The 18063-nt window shown below is 48.6% G+C and overlaps 1 protein-coding gene across 1 annotated transcript in view; it reads right to left on the bottom strand.

Annotated features, from left to right (window-relative positions):
- Nucleotides 1–17374, bottom strand: part of LOC135911425 (angiotensin-converting enzyme-like) — a 73266-nt gene extending 55892 nt beyond the window's left edge. Inside the window, exons 1-2 of the mRNA XM_070536900.1 lie at nt 17195–17374; nt 5267–5553 (exon numbers count right to left, since the gene is read on the bottom strand). Of these exons, the coding sequence (XP_070393001.1) occupies nt 5267–5503 (237 nt within the window). The 5' untranslated portion in view covers nt 5504–5553; nt 17195–17374. The remainder of the gene's footprint in view (nt 1–5266; nt 5554–17194) is intronic.
- Nucleotides 17375–18063: the final 689 nt, after the last annotated feature.

Genomic DNA, 18063 nt, shown 5'->3' with positions numbered 1-18063 from the left:
GAGGCAGATCGGCATCGAATTTATCCGCGATTGATTTCACCCTGCCGCGAAAGAAACAAACGTTATGCTAGCGGTTTGCGGCCAGCGAAAGATGCCCAGTGATTGAAACGCGATGCAGGGAGCGCGTGATGTGTGATTTCGCGTGATACTTGCAGGCGAAAAAAAAAGCACGGTGAAACACAAACAGAAACCTCACGCGCGCGCAAAAAAAAAAGAAAGACTGGGTGAACCGCAAAAAAAAAAGTGCTCCAGAAGCATGCTCACCACTCGAAGCACGCAAAAGCGAAAATGAGGTGAAGGAATGGCGAAACAAAAAATCTACTATATATATTGCTTGCAAAGTTTGACCTGCATGGCGTAACACTCGATGTAACTAACGCAGCTTCGTCGTTGGACTACCTTCACGGACTGGAAGGGGCAGTGCTTTTTTGAGACGCACCGGCTGTCCACCTATACTTCCCCTACGGATGTGCTGTTTAAAAGATAAGTTCTCTGTTGACCCTTTTTTTCGGAGAAGTTTGGTGTAGAGGAACGAGATGGCGCTTTCGGCGCCATGCGTTGCCTCATCGAAAGCCCAAGAAAACGAAATCATTACTGCTTCGACCCTGCTACTGTGCGACCAGCTGTCAGAAATGCTACTGGGTATTCGCTTACGCACTGTGCTCCAATCGCGCTGCAAAATATCGAACTATAGAGGGAAGACCTGCGCGGTAGTTGGGTGCGAAATAGTGACTGGCATATTAAGGAATTGAATGAATCTGCGCGGCTGCTGCTTAAGGACTGCCCGCGTTGCCGGCCCTTCGTTATGCACGGCTTTCCTCGAGGATAAAAAAAGTCGTTTATGCGCCAGCGCTGTATCGCTAACACCCAAAGAAAGGACTTCCGCCTGGGAACATCGGCAAGTAGGGAGTACTGCTCGTCACAAAAGGGAGTAGTGCCACTTACCGGCATAGTAAGTTTCTCGCAGGTTATCTACGCACATCCACTCCTACTCACACGTAGACATGCGCCCAGTCTATCGCAAACGTGTCAAGAATAAACTGAATGGGCGCACACTTGAGCCAATGCGCCTGAGCATGAGTGATGGCGACTACGCCGACAGCACACGAATGTTCGAAGCTTAACGTTCCGTGACGGCTCACAGAGTAAGCGAGTGACTCGCGATAATGCGTCTTGGCTAGAAACTGTTGGGAAACTACAGTTCGTCTACGTGCGAAGACTTCTGTGCAGCAATAACAAATCTATCGCAGCTGAGCGCAACTGCGAGCGATTAGGAAGGAAATAAACAATCGGATAATGAGCGCACTGAGGAACATTTCCGAGTCAGGAAGATGACAAGCCGCTGCTTCAATTTGTTAGCCAAATACAGAACTGATCTTCATTAAACCAATAAGCGGAAAGTTTGAACTTGGAATACATTTCTAGCGTTGCTTTTAGCACACGCACCGCATACGCTGCTCGAGCCCTTTGGACAAGGCGCAAGGAGCTCTGAAAGCGCTTGCATCTCCCCAAAGCTGTGGCCAAAGCTTCGTGTTGTCCGCACGGCCACCGCCTACGATATACTTCAAAACAGAGGTTTACTGAGCCGCACCGGCGTCACACGCATCCACTGTAAACACGGAAGCAAAGGAGGCAGCTGAGGCAAGCGATGGATGCGTCAGCACGTGATCAAACATGGCGGCGCCCACGGAATCGACGTGAAAAGGGTCTACAGAATTAAACAACAAAAACAACAAACGCTACATGAACAAATCATGTTTCACGAGTCACCCGTGATTCGTGAAACATGATTTCATCGCAAAATCGAACAGAACACAAAGAGAAGACGCTGGGATTACCAACGCTATAGACTGCGACTGAATGCCATTGTCTTGTCCTGGTGGCGAGGGCGGTCTACTAAACCGCCGGACCGAGCAGCGGCCAAGTCTGGCGTGACTGGCCGGTAGTTTCGCCTGAGGCACCTCTTAAGCTGTTAGTGCGGATGTTACAAGGAGTTTTAATGAAGTCGGTGTCACCGAGAAAGGCACAGAACAGGCCTAGAACTTCTTTTCTGATTATACCTTTTTTGTCATGTTTGATTGGCACTGCTAAGCATAGGGGGTGTTCTATTTATTAGACTATACAGGTAACTAGAAGCCGCTTGTGGCAGATAGCGTCATTTTAGTCTTTGAATTCGATTATACTCGAGAAGGCGGAGAATACTGGCACGAGAAATTTATATGCATATTTCACTTATGAAAACAAAATTTCTAATTATCTTTTAATGAATTACCTTGTTGCACATATCACAATTTACGAATTGCAGCCGGTGAGCTTGTAAAGCAAATCTGACAGGAACGAATTCTGAGGACAGCTGCATCAAACCTGCAGTTATAGCTGCACTTTTGTTCCACTTACTTTTTTAACAAAATACTGTTGTGTGCACCAAAGCACAAAAATAAGTTGGGTGCCGATGTATTTCAGCGCAGACTATGGGAATGAATATCTCGAAACTGGTGCCATCCTAAAAGCTCGTTACAAGCTGACACGCCTTGCGAACTTACCGACTGCAATTCGTAAATTACAATAGCGGCCAGAAACTAATTATTTCAAAACATAAGTAGGGAACCTTTGGTAATTAGTCAATTAGGCATTTCTATTTCTTCTGATAATATTGGCCGCCTCTTTGATCAAGCTCAAGGACTAGAATTATGCTTTCTGGCGCCAGCAATTTTTGAAAATTCTGCATAGTCTAAAAAAGCACCCGGTATACCACGAATCCAGTGGTTAACTCTCCCTTCAAACGAAATTAGTTGCAATACTACATGGACTCAGATCCCAGACATCCCCCGCACCCTAACTACGGCACAGTGTAGAACGGTGTACAATTACAATGTACTGACAAGGGCAGGGTGCGAAGCATCCGTTACAATCTCATGTGCCATCCCATTCCTGATATCCCCATATGACATCCTGTGTCGTGATGCCCTAACATCTACCATGACATCCTGGGGCACTGTGCACAGCGTTACAGCATAGTTACAGTATAATGTGACAGGGTAGTGTGCAACGGCACAATGTAACAACATTAGTTGCAACCCCATGGCATATCATCCCCTGCATACTGTATCACGGTGCTCTAACAGTATCCATGACATCCTGTGGTACAATGCATGATATCATGCGGTCATGTAAGATTGTGCGCCAGCAAAATGTCACGAAAAGGTGATCAAGGAGGTAGGCACAACAGCATCTTCACACATAAAATTGGCTTCTATCCCTTATATTAACGGTGTGAAACATGGTGTAACGAAAAGTGCCTCGAGGTTCTGTGTAGATGCTGTATTTTCCGCAAAAAATAAAAATGGTGTAGTATATACGGCATTCGAATAACGAGCGGAAGGCAGTGTTGACCATAAGGTTGAGTTGTGATCGTGCAGAAAAGGTGTGACGTGTGAGCTTACGAAGAGGCGTATTCTTGTGTCACGTACGTGGCGCAGACCTGAAGGTGTGTTAACTCTAGGCTAGGGGAGCATAAAAGCTCGTTTACAGGGGCACTGTACAGGCACCTCGCCACGTACGGCCACGATTGCAGATGTGTCCTTATTTCGGAAGACACAGGGATCACCTGCAGGCACAGGGAAATATTAATGCGTGGAATAGCAGAGGCATATAGAATAATCGCATATGACGACGGGCTTCATGGGATCGCGAAGGGGCCTTTTTGAAAGGTTGACATGGCACCTAGTTTAACAATTTTGGCTCTGAAGTTGTGCCGTCTGATTAAAACCCTTGGCATCAAATATCTAAATTTAGGTTGTGTGTGCGCAGGCACGGTTGCAAGGAGTGAGAACTGGCATACGTAAGCTACTGCTTACGTGTAATAAATTCAGTTGACAGTCTAAGCATGCCCTGTGTTCTTTCGTCTGTCCGTGTCTAAAAGTGGTGCTGTGAAGCATAGATCGCTACCAATTTGCCCACATTAATCGTCATCATCATCATCATCATCAGCCTGGTTACGCCCATTGCAGGGCAAAGACCTCTCCCATACTTCTCCAACAACACCGGTCATGAACTATTTGCGGCCATGTCGTCCCTGCAAACTTAATCTCATCCGCCCACCTAACTTTCTGCCGCCCCCTGCTACGCTTGCCTTCCCTTGGAATCCAGTCCGTAACCCTTAATGACCATTGGTTATCTTCCCTCCTCATTACATGTCCTGCCCATGCCCATTTCTTGATTTCAACTAAGATGTCATTAACTAGCGTTTGTTCCCTCACCAAATCTGCTCTTTTCTTACTCCTTAACGTTACATCCATCATTCTTCTTTCCATAACACGTTGCGTCGTCCTCAATTTAAGTAGAACCCTTTTCGTAAGCCTCCAGGTTTCTGCCCCGTACGTGAGTACTGGTAAGACACAGCTATTATACACTTTTCTCTTGAGGGATAATGGCAACCTGCTGTTAATGATCTGAAAAAGCCTGCCAAATGCAACCCATCCCATTCTTATTCTTCTGATTATTTCCGTCTCATGATCCGGATCAGCCGTCACTACCTGCCCTAAGTAGATGTATTCCCTTACCAACTCCAGTGCCTCACTACCTATTGTAAATTGCTGTTCTCTTCCGAGACTGTAAAACATTACTTTAGTTTTCTGCAGATTAATTTTTAGACCCACTCTTCTGCTTTGCCTCTCCAGGTCAGTGGGCATGCATTGCAATTGGTCCCCTGAGTTACTAAGCAAGGCAATATCGTCAGTGAATCGCAAGTTACTAAAGTATTCTCCATGAACTTTCATCCCCAATTCTTCCCAATCCAGGTCTCTGAATACCTCCTGTAAACACGCTGTGACTAGCATTGTAGAGATCGTATCTCCCTGCGTGACGCCTTTCTTTATTGGGATTTTGTTGCTTTCCTTATGGAGGACTACGGTGGCTGTGGAGCCGCTATAGATATCTTTCAGTATTTTTACATACGGCTCGTCTACACCCTGATTCCGTAATGCCTCCATGACTACTGAGGTTTCGACAGAATCAAACGCTTTCTCGTAATCAATGAATTGCTTCAAAAATAAAAAATTGACCACTTTGATACCCTATAAACAAATGTAAGAGATTACAGTCTAATGTAACAGTGTCGCGCACGGTGGCATGGTGTAACAGCACTAGTTAACAATTCCGCATGATATCTCCTCTACGATATGCACCGTAACCTCATTCACGACATCCTTCGGCGCAGTCTACTACGACGGGCGCGCAAGGGTGAGGACGGATCTAAAACACTCACGCTCTTCTTCTTGTTGTACTCCGTGAGGTTGTTGGCGTAGTTCCAGTCGGCGACGACCACCCTGTTCCACATTTCGGTGACGAGGTAGTTCGCGTAGCAGGCGTACATCTTCGCCATGTCTTCGTCCTCGTTGTCGCCCTCCAGGGGTCGCCTGGCGGTTGCGCGGGCCCCGGGTGCGACCGCCGCAAGGACCAGGCACACGAGCCCCGGCCACATCCATCCAGGCGGCGGAGTCATCTCTCACGGGATCTCGGCGGTCTCGGCGGCGGCGGCGGCTGTGATTCCGCCTGTCCGAAAACCGATACAGCGCGCGCCCACTTTATAGCCCACCGAGCGCGGTCCCTTCCGGCCGGCTGCGCGGAAGGGAGCTCGACCTTCAACCGGTTCCTCCTTGGTTCATTCGCCCCCCGAGTTCGGCCTCTCTGTTCCGTTCTCCGGATGCAAAGTGTGGGTGCTGAGGAAAAAAAAGAGACAGCAGAGCAGACCGACAGGGACGGGAGGCTGTCCGGTGAATGCGCTGCTGTGCGGTTGTCCAGATGAAAAGAAAAAAAAAAGTTGGAAACGGCCGATAGCGGCTCTGTGCACCATGGCGTGTATTTTTGGCAGGCTGCTCGTCTCTACGGAGCAGGGGGAAGGGGTCGTATCCTCTGCTTGTCCGAATGCAAGTGGACAGAGCGCTTGTCTTCATTTACTAGTTGTATCGGTCTATGAGTTGCTTGGCGACCATTTGTACACGCTGTAGCTGGGGCCCAAACTTTCGTAGCGGACAAGCTCACCACAGGGGCGGCGGAACTGTAGAAACTCTGGACCAGTGGGTAGGGCGCGTGTTCTGGGCTGTAGGAGGTGCGCGGTTCGAACCCTACTGCCGAACACCCACCGGTTTATAAATTGTAACACTGCTGCAGAGTTACCCGTCGGCCAGGCGCATGGCTTTTCACATGCGCGGTGCTTGAGACAGAGGTGTCGGCCAAAACGTCATGTTTTCTGTGCATGAAGCAAAACAAGCAACACAGCACAACACCACTTCTGGATGTTAGCGCACCTACTTAAGAGGAAACTTTAGCTCGAAAGCTTCTAGCTAAATACATGTAAAAGGAGAATTCGTTTTTCTAGGCAACCACTGCACCAAATTTGACGACTTTTGTTGCACTTAAAAGAAATACTTATAATCTAATGAGTGTTGGTTCCGAATTATCGATTTAGGTCGTCAATATTTTATTAAAGACTGGCAAAAATTGAAAATTTCTAGAAAACGGAACCATCCAGTTTACAACTCTGTAACTCAGCAATGAAAAATGATATCACACTTCTGTGAATTGAATCTAATAGTACATCCATAGCGGACACATTCGATATGTTGCACATGAATGTCAAAAAATTTCGTAATGTGGAAATAACAGCTTTTGCAGAACCCTTGTAAACAATGTAAGAAATTCACTGAATCAATAAGTTAACATATCAAATTTGGCCGCTTTCAATGATCTAATGGATGCCGTTTACAGAACTGCGATATCTGTTCTTGATGCAGAGCTATGAATTTGTAAACTTCGTGCTTCCAGTTTTTTCAAGCTTTCGAATTTGTGAAAATTGTAACAAAATTCAGGCTCTAAATCGAAATTCCGCTTCCAACAGCCATTGGAATATAACTTTCTCTCTCAAATGCAACAAATTTCATTCAACTCTGTCCATGGGTTACCTCAGAAAAGCATTTTTCGGTTTTACATGTATTTGAATAGGCCGCGTCTGAGTTGGGCCCGAGCGAAAGCTTCCTCTTAATGTGGTCAGGCTCAAAGTGCGCTTCCCTGTGTCACGCGCTAGTATGCTGTGGTGGTTATATCAACGTTTACAATCTAACCTATTTGAAAACTTGCGTTTCCATGGAACTAGCTGTTTTCTTCATAACGATTAAATGATTATCAGCACCTATTTATCCGAATATGGAGAGGCACTTCCAAACTTGTGCGATGTCTCACAGTAACAGTTAAGGCAGCTTAAGTCGACCAGCAGCGCGGTGTTACTGAAAGCTGGGTCATGTCGGCAGTGATCGCCTTGTGAACGCTGTTTATATACCAATTCAAAAAGCGGTGCATTCTGAAGAGCAGTTTGTTAAGAGATGGCCGTGTTCGCTATTTCTACTGCCTGTTACCTCTTGTTTCAAAACATTGTAGTGTATATGACATGGTTTGTGAATACCCGTATCCTAACTTGCAAAGATACTTATTCGATATATGTCGTTCCTCACACACCTAGTTGCGTCATTCAAAGAGCACACCAGTGCTGACAAATCATGACAACCTGCGCATCACTCGCATTGCAAGAAGCGACCTCTGACGATTTGCGTTTGAGATAATTCGTTACGAAGTCCGCTTTCATGAAAGGTAAATATTGCCGTCCAACTATAGAAGTAGCATGAAGCTAGAAATTAATTTCGCTCGGATTCCCCAGAAAGAAAGCTTCAAAGTTGAAAGATTTCTCCTGGTCCCGTGTTCAATCTTCGTACCAGGGCCGATGTATGTTGCTTAAAACGTTAATGCTCTGTCATTTCTGTATTATTAAGTTCCTTTATAGCTCGCCGAAACTTGCTAGTTTCGTGTATTCTTATATCTGGCACCTGCCTTTGTATGCGGCCTTTGCAACTATCTTGGTAAATTTCTTGTTCAATACGTCTATATTGTGACACTATTACGTGCGTAGCGAGTTTACGGCTCGCTACTCTACTACACCCCGCACCTCCAGCACCTTGTTACGCCCACGAAAGGCGTTTATTGTCAAGCCGGGTAGAGTTAGACGCGATGGCCTTGGCCAGCTGAGCGCCTGTCGAGATTCAGCTAGCCAGCCGCACGCCGTCTTCCTCGTTCACCACTCTTGCATGCCCCCCATATTGTTTGTGGTGGCGTAAACCCACTACGCACGTAAGAGTGTCACAATATCAATTTCTGACTAGTATGATACTGCGTACATTTTTTTTCGAACTGCAGTTCCAGTTCCTGCAATATTTTTCTTTCGTCTTGGCCCGTTGCTTCTCAAAAGATGATGCCCGTAGTTAAAAAAAAGAAAAAAAAAGAGAGAGAGAGAGGGAGAGAGAGGGAGAGAGAGAGAGCCTAGGAAAGGTACAATGAAAAAGAATCACTGTGTGAGGTTGCATGCAGCCTGAAATGACATGTTAAACCGCGTTTGGAGATACGAACGAACACGGCTACTCCGAATTGCTCGCCTGGACATCATACGAAGGCTGTGGGATCATTCCGCATCTGCGGCAATTTGTTTTTCATCCACTTTCATTTCCATTAATTTATCGTTTGTTTAATTTATTAAGCACAAGTAATTTCTCCTATGCTGTCCTTAGTATCAGTGTTTGTTGGCTTCTTATGACTAATGAAAATCGGGCCCCTCGGCTAAACACCTTTCTTCTCACCTGGGCATAGGCATACAGTTTGCGAATAACTCCAGTGTTTTAGAACATAGTGACCCACGAATATACTGCTGGCGTGCAAGCACATTTACCAAAGAAGCAGTTTTTCTCGATGTATGCGGCAGCCTTCTGTCTCATGAAAATTTAGCTTTTTTTTCTTCTATAACACGTTTTACTTATCATGCTTACGAGATTTTCAACAGAGGTCTTCTTTAGAATGCCAATATTGTTAAATTCTGGCAAGAGGAAAATATTTTATTTACACGAAAGGTCGCCCTGGCCTGCTGCGCTCTAGTCTGTTATGTCAGGGTTAACGCGAATGCGAAGCCAGCATACGCCTACAGTCTAAAGGCGCGCTCACACTAGCGGGAAAGCGCGCAACGCAGAACGTTTCCCGCACGCCGCTTCCCGCACAAACCGGTTTTTCTCCCGCAGACAGGCTGCTCTGCCGTCCCGCAGAGCGATGGGTCGGGTACCTATTTTTGCCGTGCCGCTGACGAGAACAGCCAATGGGGGCCGACCGTGAACCGTGACGTCGGTCCCAGTTCAGGGACCCCGTCGGCGGAGGCAGGAGGCTGCGCGCGTGCTGCGGGACACTCGGCTGTTGCTCGGCGCGCTGTCCTGTGTGTTCCTGCCTCGTTAGGGTCCTCCCTCAACGCCTCCTCTCTCTACATTCCAAGAACCACAGCGAGAAAACGCGCGCAGTGTGATCGTCATTCCGAGCAGCTGCGACGCAGCGGCGTCGTTTACGCTGTGCCGCTGCGGGAAGTCTCCCGCTAGTGTGAGCGCGCCTTTACGCATCTACAGCAAACGCGTCTACAGCCGAATGAGCCTTATAACTAAGGATTGATTGTGCCCCAGCTCCGAATTTCTATTTTTTTTTCGCACGCAGTGTGAACGCTACAACGAATATCGCTACAACGAATTCACCTGTACAACGAATGAATTGGGCATCCCCGAAGGCTGATTCAGCCTCGCGGTGCCATGTACGCCACGTAGCGGTGCCGCCACTGCCCTACGCACACTCCACCGAAGTGCGCTCTGCTTAACGGCAGCGCTAGCGACGCGGTTGACAAGCGTGCCGACGTCGGAGCTGTCCCGCTGCACTGCTCCGGAAATCGCTCAGCTCGTGCACTGCTTGCTGTAAAGGCATCAGTGGTTGCGCCGGCTGACGTAAAATGCGCCGTATAGTTGACGCGACGTGATGATGCAAGCGTAACTGACGACCGACAACATCTTCAAAGCTATCTCGTGCAGAAAGGCCGCGAAAGTAAATGAAGGCAACAGGGAAATGTCCTGTAAGCAAACCGATATTCTTTTTTGGTGACGATAGAACAATCGCAAGCGGCATTCGACGATCCAGAGCTTTACGTTACGGAGCTTCTACGCTTCTCCCCGGAGCATTCTGTGAATCTCGCGTCAAAAAATGAGCTTGAACGCTGTCGCACATTTTGTCAGATCAAGTGTGAACAAAACGAAAATTCACAACTTGCGGATCTTTAAATGGGAGGCAAATTTTACTGCTCTCTAAGAGGATTTTCTTCGAGTAAGTATGAGCAATCGCGTGGTGTTTCTCAGCGAGGTGTCACTTCGCCATGATTGTTTAACATTCTGATGTATAAGCAGACAACACTGCTTTCTTCGCATCAGACAGTGATATTCACTCTCTCTGTTATCGACTAGAGAACTACCTATAGGACATAGAAACCTGGTTAAACAAGACTGCCCTTTCGCTTAAAGTTGGAAAGTATTCGATATTGGTTTTTCTTTTTAATAATCCCGTTTACGTATCGCTGCGCTACCGTCTCGAGACAATACCTCAAGTGTAGTCGTTAAACCATTTGGGTGCAGTCTACGACGGTTCCCTCAGCTCGTTTGGCCGTATTGTCACGTGGTAGTGACCGTGAAGAAGGCAGCAAAACTGTGAATGACGAAACTAGTGTTTTATTGGGCGAACGTGTGTCCTCAAAAGCAAGTTACACTCAAAGAACAGCGATATTGTTAATATTGAAACGTGGTCACCCGATAAAGATAAAGAAGTACACGTCTCGATATTGACGATATAGTTATAAAAGGAGTGAGAGCAGTTGACCTGCCCTACGTAAGCTATACAATAGTCGGCCGGGGATGCGGAGGGACCCACTTCTAATGAAATACAAAATGTATGTGCAGTCCATTTTAGAATTTGAATCTGTATTAGTTTCTGTACCGCCAGCTTCTAGATTACGTCCCCTTGGTCTGTTTGAGCGGGACGCCCTGCGACTGTGCGGTGGATTACCGAAAGTTGTTGCCAATAATTTACTACATAAAGAAGTCAGGTTACCCTCAATATTGTGTAGATTTCGCTTACTGTCGGTGCAAACATTCTTAAATATGTGTGAATTCCCCTATTAGATGATTGGAAACCTCTGTCATTTCCCAGCCTGCATTATTCTTCGGAGTACACTGGCCTTAATTTTATACACCAGAGTTGGTCGTTGTACAGACATTGATTGATAATCTTAAATGCACGTACCTTGAAGGTGCCACCTATATGTGATGCGCGAGAGAGTTTACAAATCGGCTATGGCGACATCTACGTAAACAACGCAAAATTTCTGCCTGATGATATATTAAACGGACTATTACAAGATCATTGATTGAGTTTAGTTATAAATATGGTCATTGCGACAGACGCCTCACACTGTGCAGGAAAATCTGGAATGAACATTTTCGTGTCTGCTCTAGACTGGTCGTTCTCAATCAGGATTCCGGACTTATCCGTATTTCTAGCTGAATCTGTAGCTGCCTCGTTAGCCTTACGCAAACTAAATTCGTCGATATCGACGGTAGACATTATAACAAATTCTTTACCTTTGTGCTCGCTGCTCACCGCAAATAGTGAAACTAACTTTTTATGTGTATTTAATTTTCTAGTCCCTACCCACATAAATTTATTTAGATGCCTTTGGATGCCTTTGGATGTGTTTAATTAGATGTCTTTGGATGCGTAGCGCGTCAAATGGTCGACACCTACAATTATCCAACGGTTACCCGAGGAGCTGCAAGGAAGTGGCCCGTATAGGTCTATGCCGACGCGGTCGAAGGGCCGAGACGCGCAGGGCAGCGGCTGTAGCTCACCAGGAGGGCGCTGTGGAATTTTACGCCGTTGGCACGCCGTGCAAACGCGTAGGTACTGGCGCACGAAGTGATACATGCCGTGCCAGTAGAAACGCTGCCTTAGCCGAGTATGCGTTTTCAGAACGCCGGCGCGACCATTATGAGGAGCAGCATGAAAATAAGCGCATATGTCAGAACGCATGTGTCGTCGTATCACGAGGACCCATTTGCGACCATCAGGCAAATAATTTCTGCGGTAACGGACGTTGTCGCGTACCGCAAAGTGAGTGGCTTGGCGACGAAGTGTACGAGAAGAGGGTGTGGTGGATGGGTCCTGGAGGAAATTCAGCATAGTTGGAAGCAGGGGATCCTTACGCTGCTCGTCCGGCATATCAGCGACGTTGAAGGCTGACATGGATGCGAAGAGCGGAGACACTGAAGCCACAGGTAGCGGTGATCGGGAAAGCGCATCGGCGTCAGAGTGCTTTGTGCCCGATCGGTAGAGAACGCGGATCTCATATTCTTGTAAGCGAAGTGCCCATCGGTCTAGGCGATCTGACGCATCCTTCAACGAGGACAGCCAGCAAAAGGAATGGCGGTCGGTGACAATCTCGAAAGGGCGACCATATAGGTATTGACGAAATTTGACGAGAGCCCAAATAATGACCAAGCACTCCTTTTCTGTTACAGAGTAGTTGGTTTCCGCCTTCTTTAGAGTGCGGCTCGCATACGCGACGACGTACTCGTCATAGCCGTCTGTCCGCTGTGCGAGGACTGCACCAAGTCCGATGCCGCTGGCGTCCGTGTGTACCTCTGTAGGCGCTGTGGGATCGTAGTGTCGAAGAATCGGCGGCCAAGTGAGTAGTCGACGTAATTGCTTGAAGGCGTCGTCACAGGAAGCTGATCGCGCGGAGATGCCGTTGGTAGCGGTAAGCAAATTGGTCAGTGGTGCGATGATAGTTGCAAAATTGCGCACAATACGCCGAAAGTAAGAGCAGAGTCCTATAAAGCTGCGGAGTGCCTTAAGAGTAGTGGGTATCGGAAACTCTGCGACCGCGCTAAGCTTGGGAGGGTCAGGAAGTACACCGTCCTTCGACACAACGTATGCCAATATTGTTAACTTGCGGGCAGCAAAACGGCACTTTTTGATGTTGAGTTGGATGCCAGCAGAGGTGAGGCAGGTCAGGATCTCACGCAAACGAACGAGGTGTGTCGGGAAATCTGGCGAAAACACCACGATATCGTCAAGGTAGCAGAGACATGTTTTCCACTTGTAGGTACGAAGGATGGTGTCCATCATACGCTCGAAAGTATATATAGCGGGCGCGTTGCAGAGCCCGAATGGCATTACGGTAAATTCGTACAAGCCGTCGGGCGTGATGAAAGCTGTCTTCTCACAGTCATCTTCTGCCATCGGCACTTGCCAATAGCCGGAGCGAAGATCCAAAGTTGAGAAGTACGCCGCACCTTATAAGGAGTCCAGGGATCTTATTGAGTCGACGGTAATCCACACAGAAGCGTATTGACCCGTCCTTCTTGCGCCCTAATACTACAGGAGACGCCCAAGGACTGTGGGAAGGGCGGATGACGCCATGGTGCAGCATATTGTCGACCTGCTCGTTAATGATCTGTCGCTCGGCTGCCGACAAGCGGTATGGTCGCTGGTGTAAAGGAGGATGGGAACCAGTGTGGACGCTGTGAGTGACGGTTGCCGTACGCCCCAGAGATGGTTGTTCACGATCAAATGACGAGCGAAAATTCTGAAGCGCGAGGACTTGGTGGTGATACGGAGGTGGTAGATCGGCGTCTACGACAGATTCAAGAACGTCTGACGAATGATGATGATGACATGCACAGCGCGGGAAAAGTGAGGGCGTTGAGCTCATAACAGGCCGTGTCGTCGGAAGCGTCGAGAATGTGAAGCGGGTCAAGGGGCTGAACATGACCTAGTGATTCTCCGCGCAGTAAGGTCACAGGGTAGTGAGACAGGTTACACACAAGCATAGAGGATAATCCAGAGACAGTGGTGAGGACAGCAAACGGGAGAGGTAGGCGACAAGAAGTCCCACCCGAGAATTATGTCATGTGAACATGAAGACAGCACGAAAAATTCAGCAACACAGACAATGCCGTCTATGACCACCCTTGCGGTACATTGAGCAAGCGGGGCTATATGCTGCGCAGACGCGGTGCGTAGAAGCATACCAGACAACGGCGTTGTGACCTTGTGGAGGTTACGACAAAGGTTTTCGTCGATAACAGAAACTGCAGCCCCAGTATCAATAAGCGCAATTGCGGTGGTTCCTTCGACCAAAACGTCCAATAAATGGCGTGGCGACTGTGCAGGTCTTGTAGAAGTCGCGAAGCTTGCAGTTGGTGCCTGCGGAAATGCAGCAACTAGTTTCCCTCGCTAGGTGACTAAGCTAGGCGGCGACGTAAGGGGGAAAGCGAGCGACGACGTGGTGATGGCGACAGGTGGGTGCTGACAGGGCGTCGTGGAGGCGGAGAGAACTCTGGGTTGGGAAGCATCGTATGCCCGGTAGTATCGTCGGAATAGCCGTATCCAGGCGTTGTGACAGCAGCGTTAGCAGGTGGCATGCGACGATGGCAGAAGCGCGCGACATGGCCGGCGACACCGAAAGCGAAGCATATGGGCCGGTTGTCGCGTGTACGCCAAGGGGTCTGAACTGGGCGTCGACACGGAATTGGGGGCGACGCGGGAGGAGGTGCAGCTTGAAGTCGCATTGGCGCAGGAAACGTGAAAGTCGGCGCCGCATGTCGCGCGGCGCCTTCGGCATAGGTCAGAGCTGCAGCCACGGGAGTGCAGGGTTGAACTAAAGGTAAGGACCCAGCAAGTTCCTCACGAATGGCCCACCTAATGGGAGCAGCCAGAGATGTGTCAGGCTGGGGAGGTCCATCGTTGAAAGGCAGCATATACAGTTGGCGCGCCACCTCCTTACGAACGAAATCTTTGATCTCAACAGAGAGCGATGCTGCTGGTGTGTAGTTGGAGCGAAGTGCGAGGTCCGAGAGAGAGTCGCCAGGTGCAACAGCGCTGCGCGCAATGAGCCTTTGTCGACTCAGCTCATCGAAGCTCTGGCAAAGAGTGACGACAGCAGTGACAGAAGTAGGGTTTCGCGCCAGGAGCATTTTAAATGCGTCTATTCGATGCCCTTGAGGATGTGCTTCACCTTGCCTTCTTCACTCATGGTGGAATCGACGCGGGCGCTAATATCCACGACATCCTCTATGTAGCTGATGTAAGTCTCGCCGGGCTGTTGAGCGCGCTGGCGTAGGCGCTGTTCAGCACGGAGTTTGCGCAAGGCTGGGTGACCGAAGACTTCCGCGAATGCTGTTTTGAAAGTGGACCAGGTTTGCGGTTCCCTTTGATGATTGTGGAACCAGAGGTTCGCTACGTCAGCAAGATAGAAGATGACGGTACGTAGCTTCGTTGGTTTATCCCACTTGTTGTGATCACTGACGCGCTCTTAGGTGGAGAGCCAATCTTCGAAGTCAGTCTCACCTGATCCACTAAAAACAGGAGGGTCCCGCTGCCGCTGGACGGCGCCGCACGTGATAGGAGAGGCGGATGCTCTAAGCGGATTGTTGGGAGCCTCGTTCATGGTAGTGGCTGGAGCAGTTGTCAAAGTTCGGCTGCGAAGTTCCAAGATGAGGTCGGGGATTGCAGCACGTTCCACCAAATGTAATATGTGGATTTATTACTAGACACTAGGCACAGTCTAGTTGCACTGGCAGTACACGAACGCTGATCGCGCGCACAGCCGCACAAGAGCCGTCTTCTTCATCCTCCTCTTCACTACACATGTAATATTTTATTGGAGGTGGACGTTCCCCGTACCTCGACACGGACCTACGCAACTACCGTACCATCCACTTTTCGGCCACCACTCCCGGTAATGACATTTCAGTGGCTTCAGCAACTCCAGCTCCATTTACGACGTATACCGCAATTGCCTAAGACCGTAATCCTGGCACATTCTCCCGCCAAAATGGTCTCAGTATTGACGACTATAGCTCAGTATCTACGAGCACGTTAGTCAGAACACTGGGACTCTAGCATCATGCTAGCTAATGCCATCTTCTGCTTTGCCGGAACACCACGTGCGTAGTTCCAGGCACACGAGAAAGAGCTCAGCAGCAGGGACGCCTTCAAGCAACAGCTTCGAAACCTTTTCGGGAGCCCTTCTGGTAAACAGCTCGCCATCATCCTGCGAGGCAATCCCTTGTCAGTCGTCTACGTTTGACGAGATGACGCGCATCGTTCTACGCGAACTTGAGGCCGCATATCCTGCTCCTTATAAACCACCGCCCTGCAACACCTCCACGCCGTCTGTTTCACTCATACAGGCCGTTGTTCACCAAGAAAGTGTGAGACTATTTGCTGCTATCTGCACCGTGAATAATCGTGATGGTGCGCTTGCTTCCGTGGAAGCAACTCGTTGCCTCCCGTATCCCTATCAACGAAGAACAGCTTAGGATAAGCCCATCTGCTTCTGTTGCGACCGTGCTGGACATACAACTCGCTATTGCCGCATCCTACGGAACCCTCCATCCTCTCGCCCATTTTCCCTTGCACCAGTCCGTCCAGAACTGCTCGACCTTCTCCGCTTCACACAGAGCCATTTGCAACCACACTTCCTTGAGGACAGCACGAAGGTCAGTTCGTTTGCTGCTGCTGACGCGTTTCCTCACACCAGCGTTTTGACAAGTTCCCGTGGTCATCGAGTATGATGCGTTCATGTTTGCCTCTGCGTGCTAACGCCATGCTTGTTAATTTAGTTAGTAAGCGAATGTTTCAAAGTTCATACGGCCCATAAAACTGCTATGCCTACTTCGTGTAGCTGTTTACTCATTCGCTATCGCAAGCGATGCTTTGTCCTTCAGGCGGAACTCCTACTTTTGTTCTCTTTCTATCCCACGACCCTAGCTGTACGCGTCACTGATGGTGGAACAGTGGCTGTCCTTAGAATGTGCGCTGCCCGAGCTAGCGTTCTCGGTCACCAAGTGATTGTCGTTTTTACATTCCTTGCACAATGGCCCATGACCTCGTACTTGGACTGGACCTTCTTGCTGCTCATTCCGTACTGATCGGCTGCTCATCTTGTGTCTTTCACCTTTAACTACCTTGACTTTCTGACCCTGATTACCGAACTCCGATTCGTCCACAGTGTACTACACTGTTCTCCTACCGTCTAAAGCCATGACGTATGTCTGTTTGTGATGTTCGCCAGCTGTTCCCGATGGCGACTCTGTGATGCCCCTTATTGACGTGTTACTAGCTCATGGTGTCACTGCTTTCTGCAAAGTCCTGAACATTACAGCTACGAACCGGCATTCCGTATGTAAAGTTCCGCTTCAGGAAGCGGATAATCCCATAGGAGATATCCGTGACCTACCTTTGCTCGTTACAAGACGCCCAGGCAGAGACATTCGCATGGGATGCTGCCTTCCCTCAGAACGGCACGCCGACGTCGTCAACTTGAAGCAGCCGCGAAATTAGCAACGTGATTGCCTCTGACCTTCCGCCTTATCACACTGAAGCCCTCTGGCGCATTCTCGTATCACAAGGAGATGTTGTTGTTGCTATTGTCCTGAGTGGCCGTGGCACATACCCACAGTGGGGGAGTGGCCATGAATCGGGTGGTTAAATTATGTGCGTAAAAGGTAATAATAATAACGAGGGAGTTAACAATTTGAGCATTGATGTTTAAAAGTAAAAGTTTTCTGTTTGGAAAAAAGGAAATAACCAGAAGAAAACCGGATATATTGTGACAATTATATTTACCCTTCATCTTCTTCATCTGTATAAATTAATCATCATCCTCAGCGTCATTCTCTTAACTCCGTGACCCTGCGGAATAAAGCGTCGAGGTTTAACAGCTGCCTCGCAAGCGGTGGAGCTGCGGGGATCGATCCCTGTACCTCTCGCAATATATTCGACTTCGGCAATCAGCCTTTGGGCCAGGCTTCTATAGCCACACATCGCATACTCAGTGGCGATGCCAGTCCTATCCACCGACGCCCCTACAGAATGTCTACATATCACCGAAACGTCATCCAGCAGGAAGTCACGATTGCGAAGGACATTATCGGACCTTCATCCAATCCATGGGCATCCCCTGCTTTATTAATTCAAGAGAAGGATGGCTCATAGAATTTCTACGCGGACTGTTGCCACTTCAAGAGCTTTACAAAGAAAGACGCCCACCTCCTACCAGGCATTGATGACCCCCTTGATTGTCTGTATGATGCTGCCTCTTCTCAT

This window comes from Dermacentor albipictus, chromosome 4 (genome assembly GCF_038994185.2).
Source record: "Dermacentor albipictus isolate Rhodes 1998 colony chromosome 4, USDA_Dalb.pri_finalv2, whole genome shotgun sequence".
Taxonomy (NCBI): Eukaryota; Metazoa; Arthropoda; class Arachnida; order Ixodida; family Ixodidae; genus Dermacentor; species Dermacentor albipictus.
Note: the sequence above shows the minus strand (reverse complement) of the source record. Positions and strands in the feature narration are given on the sequence as shown.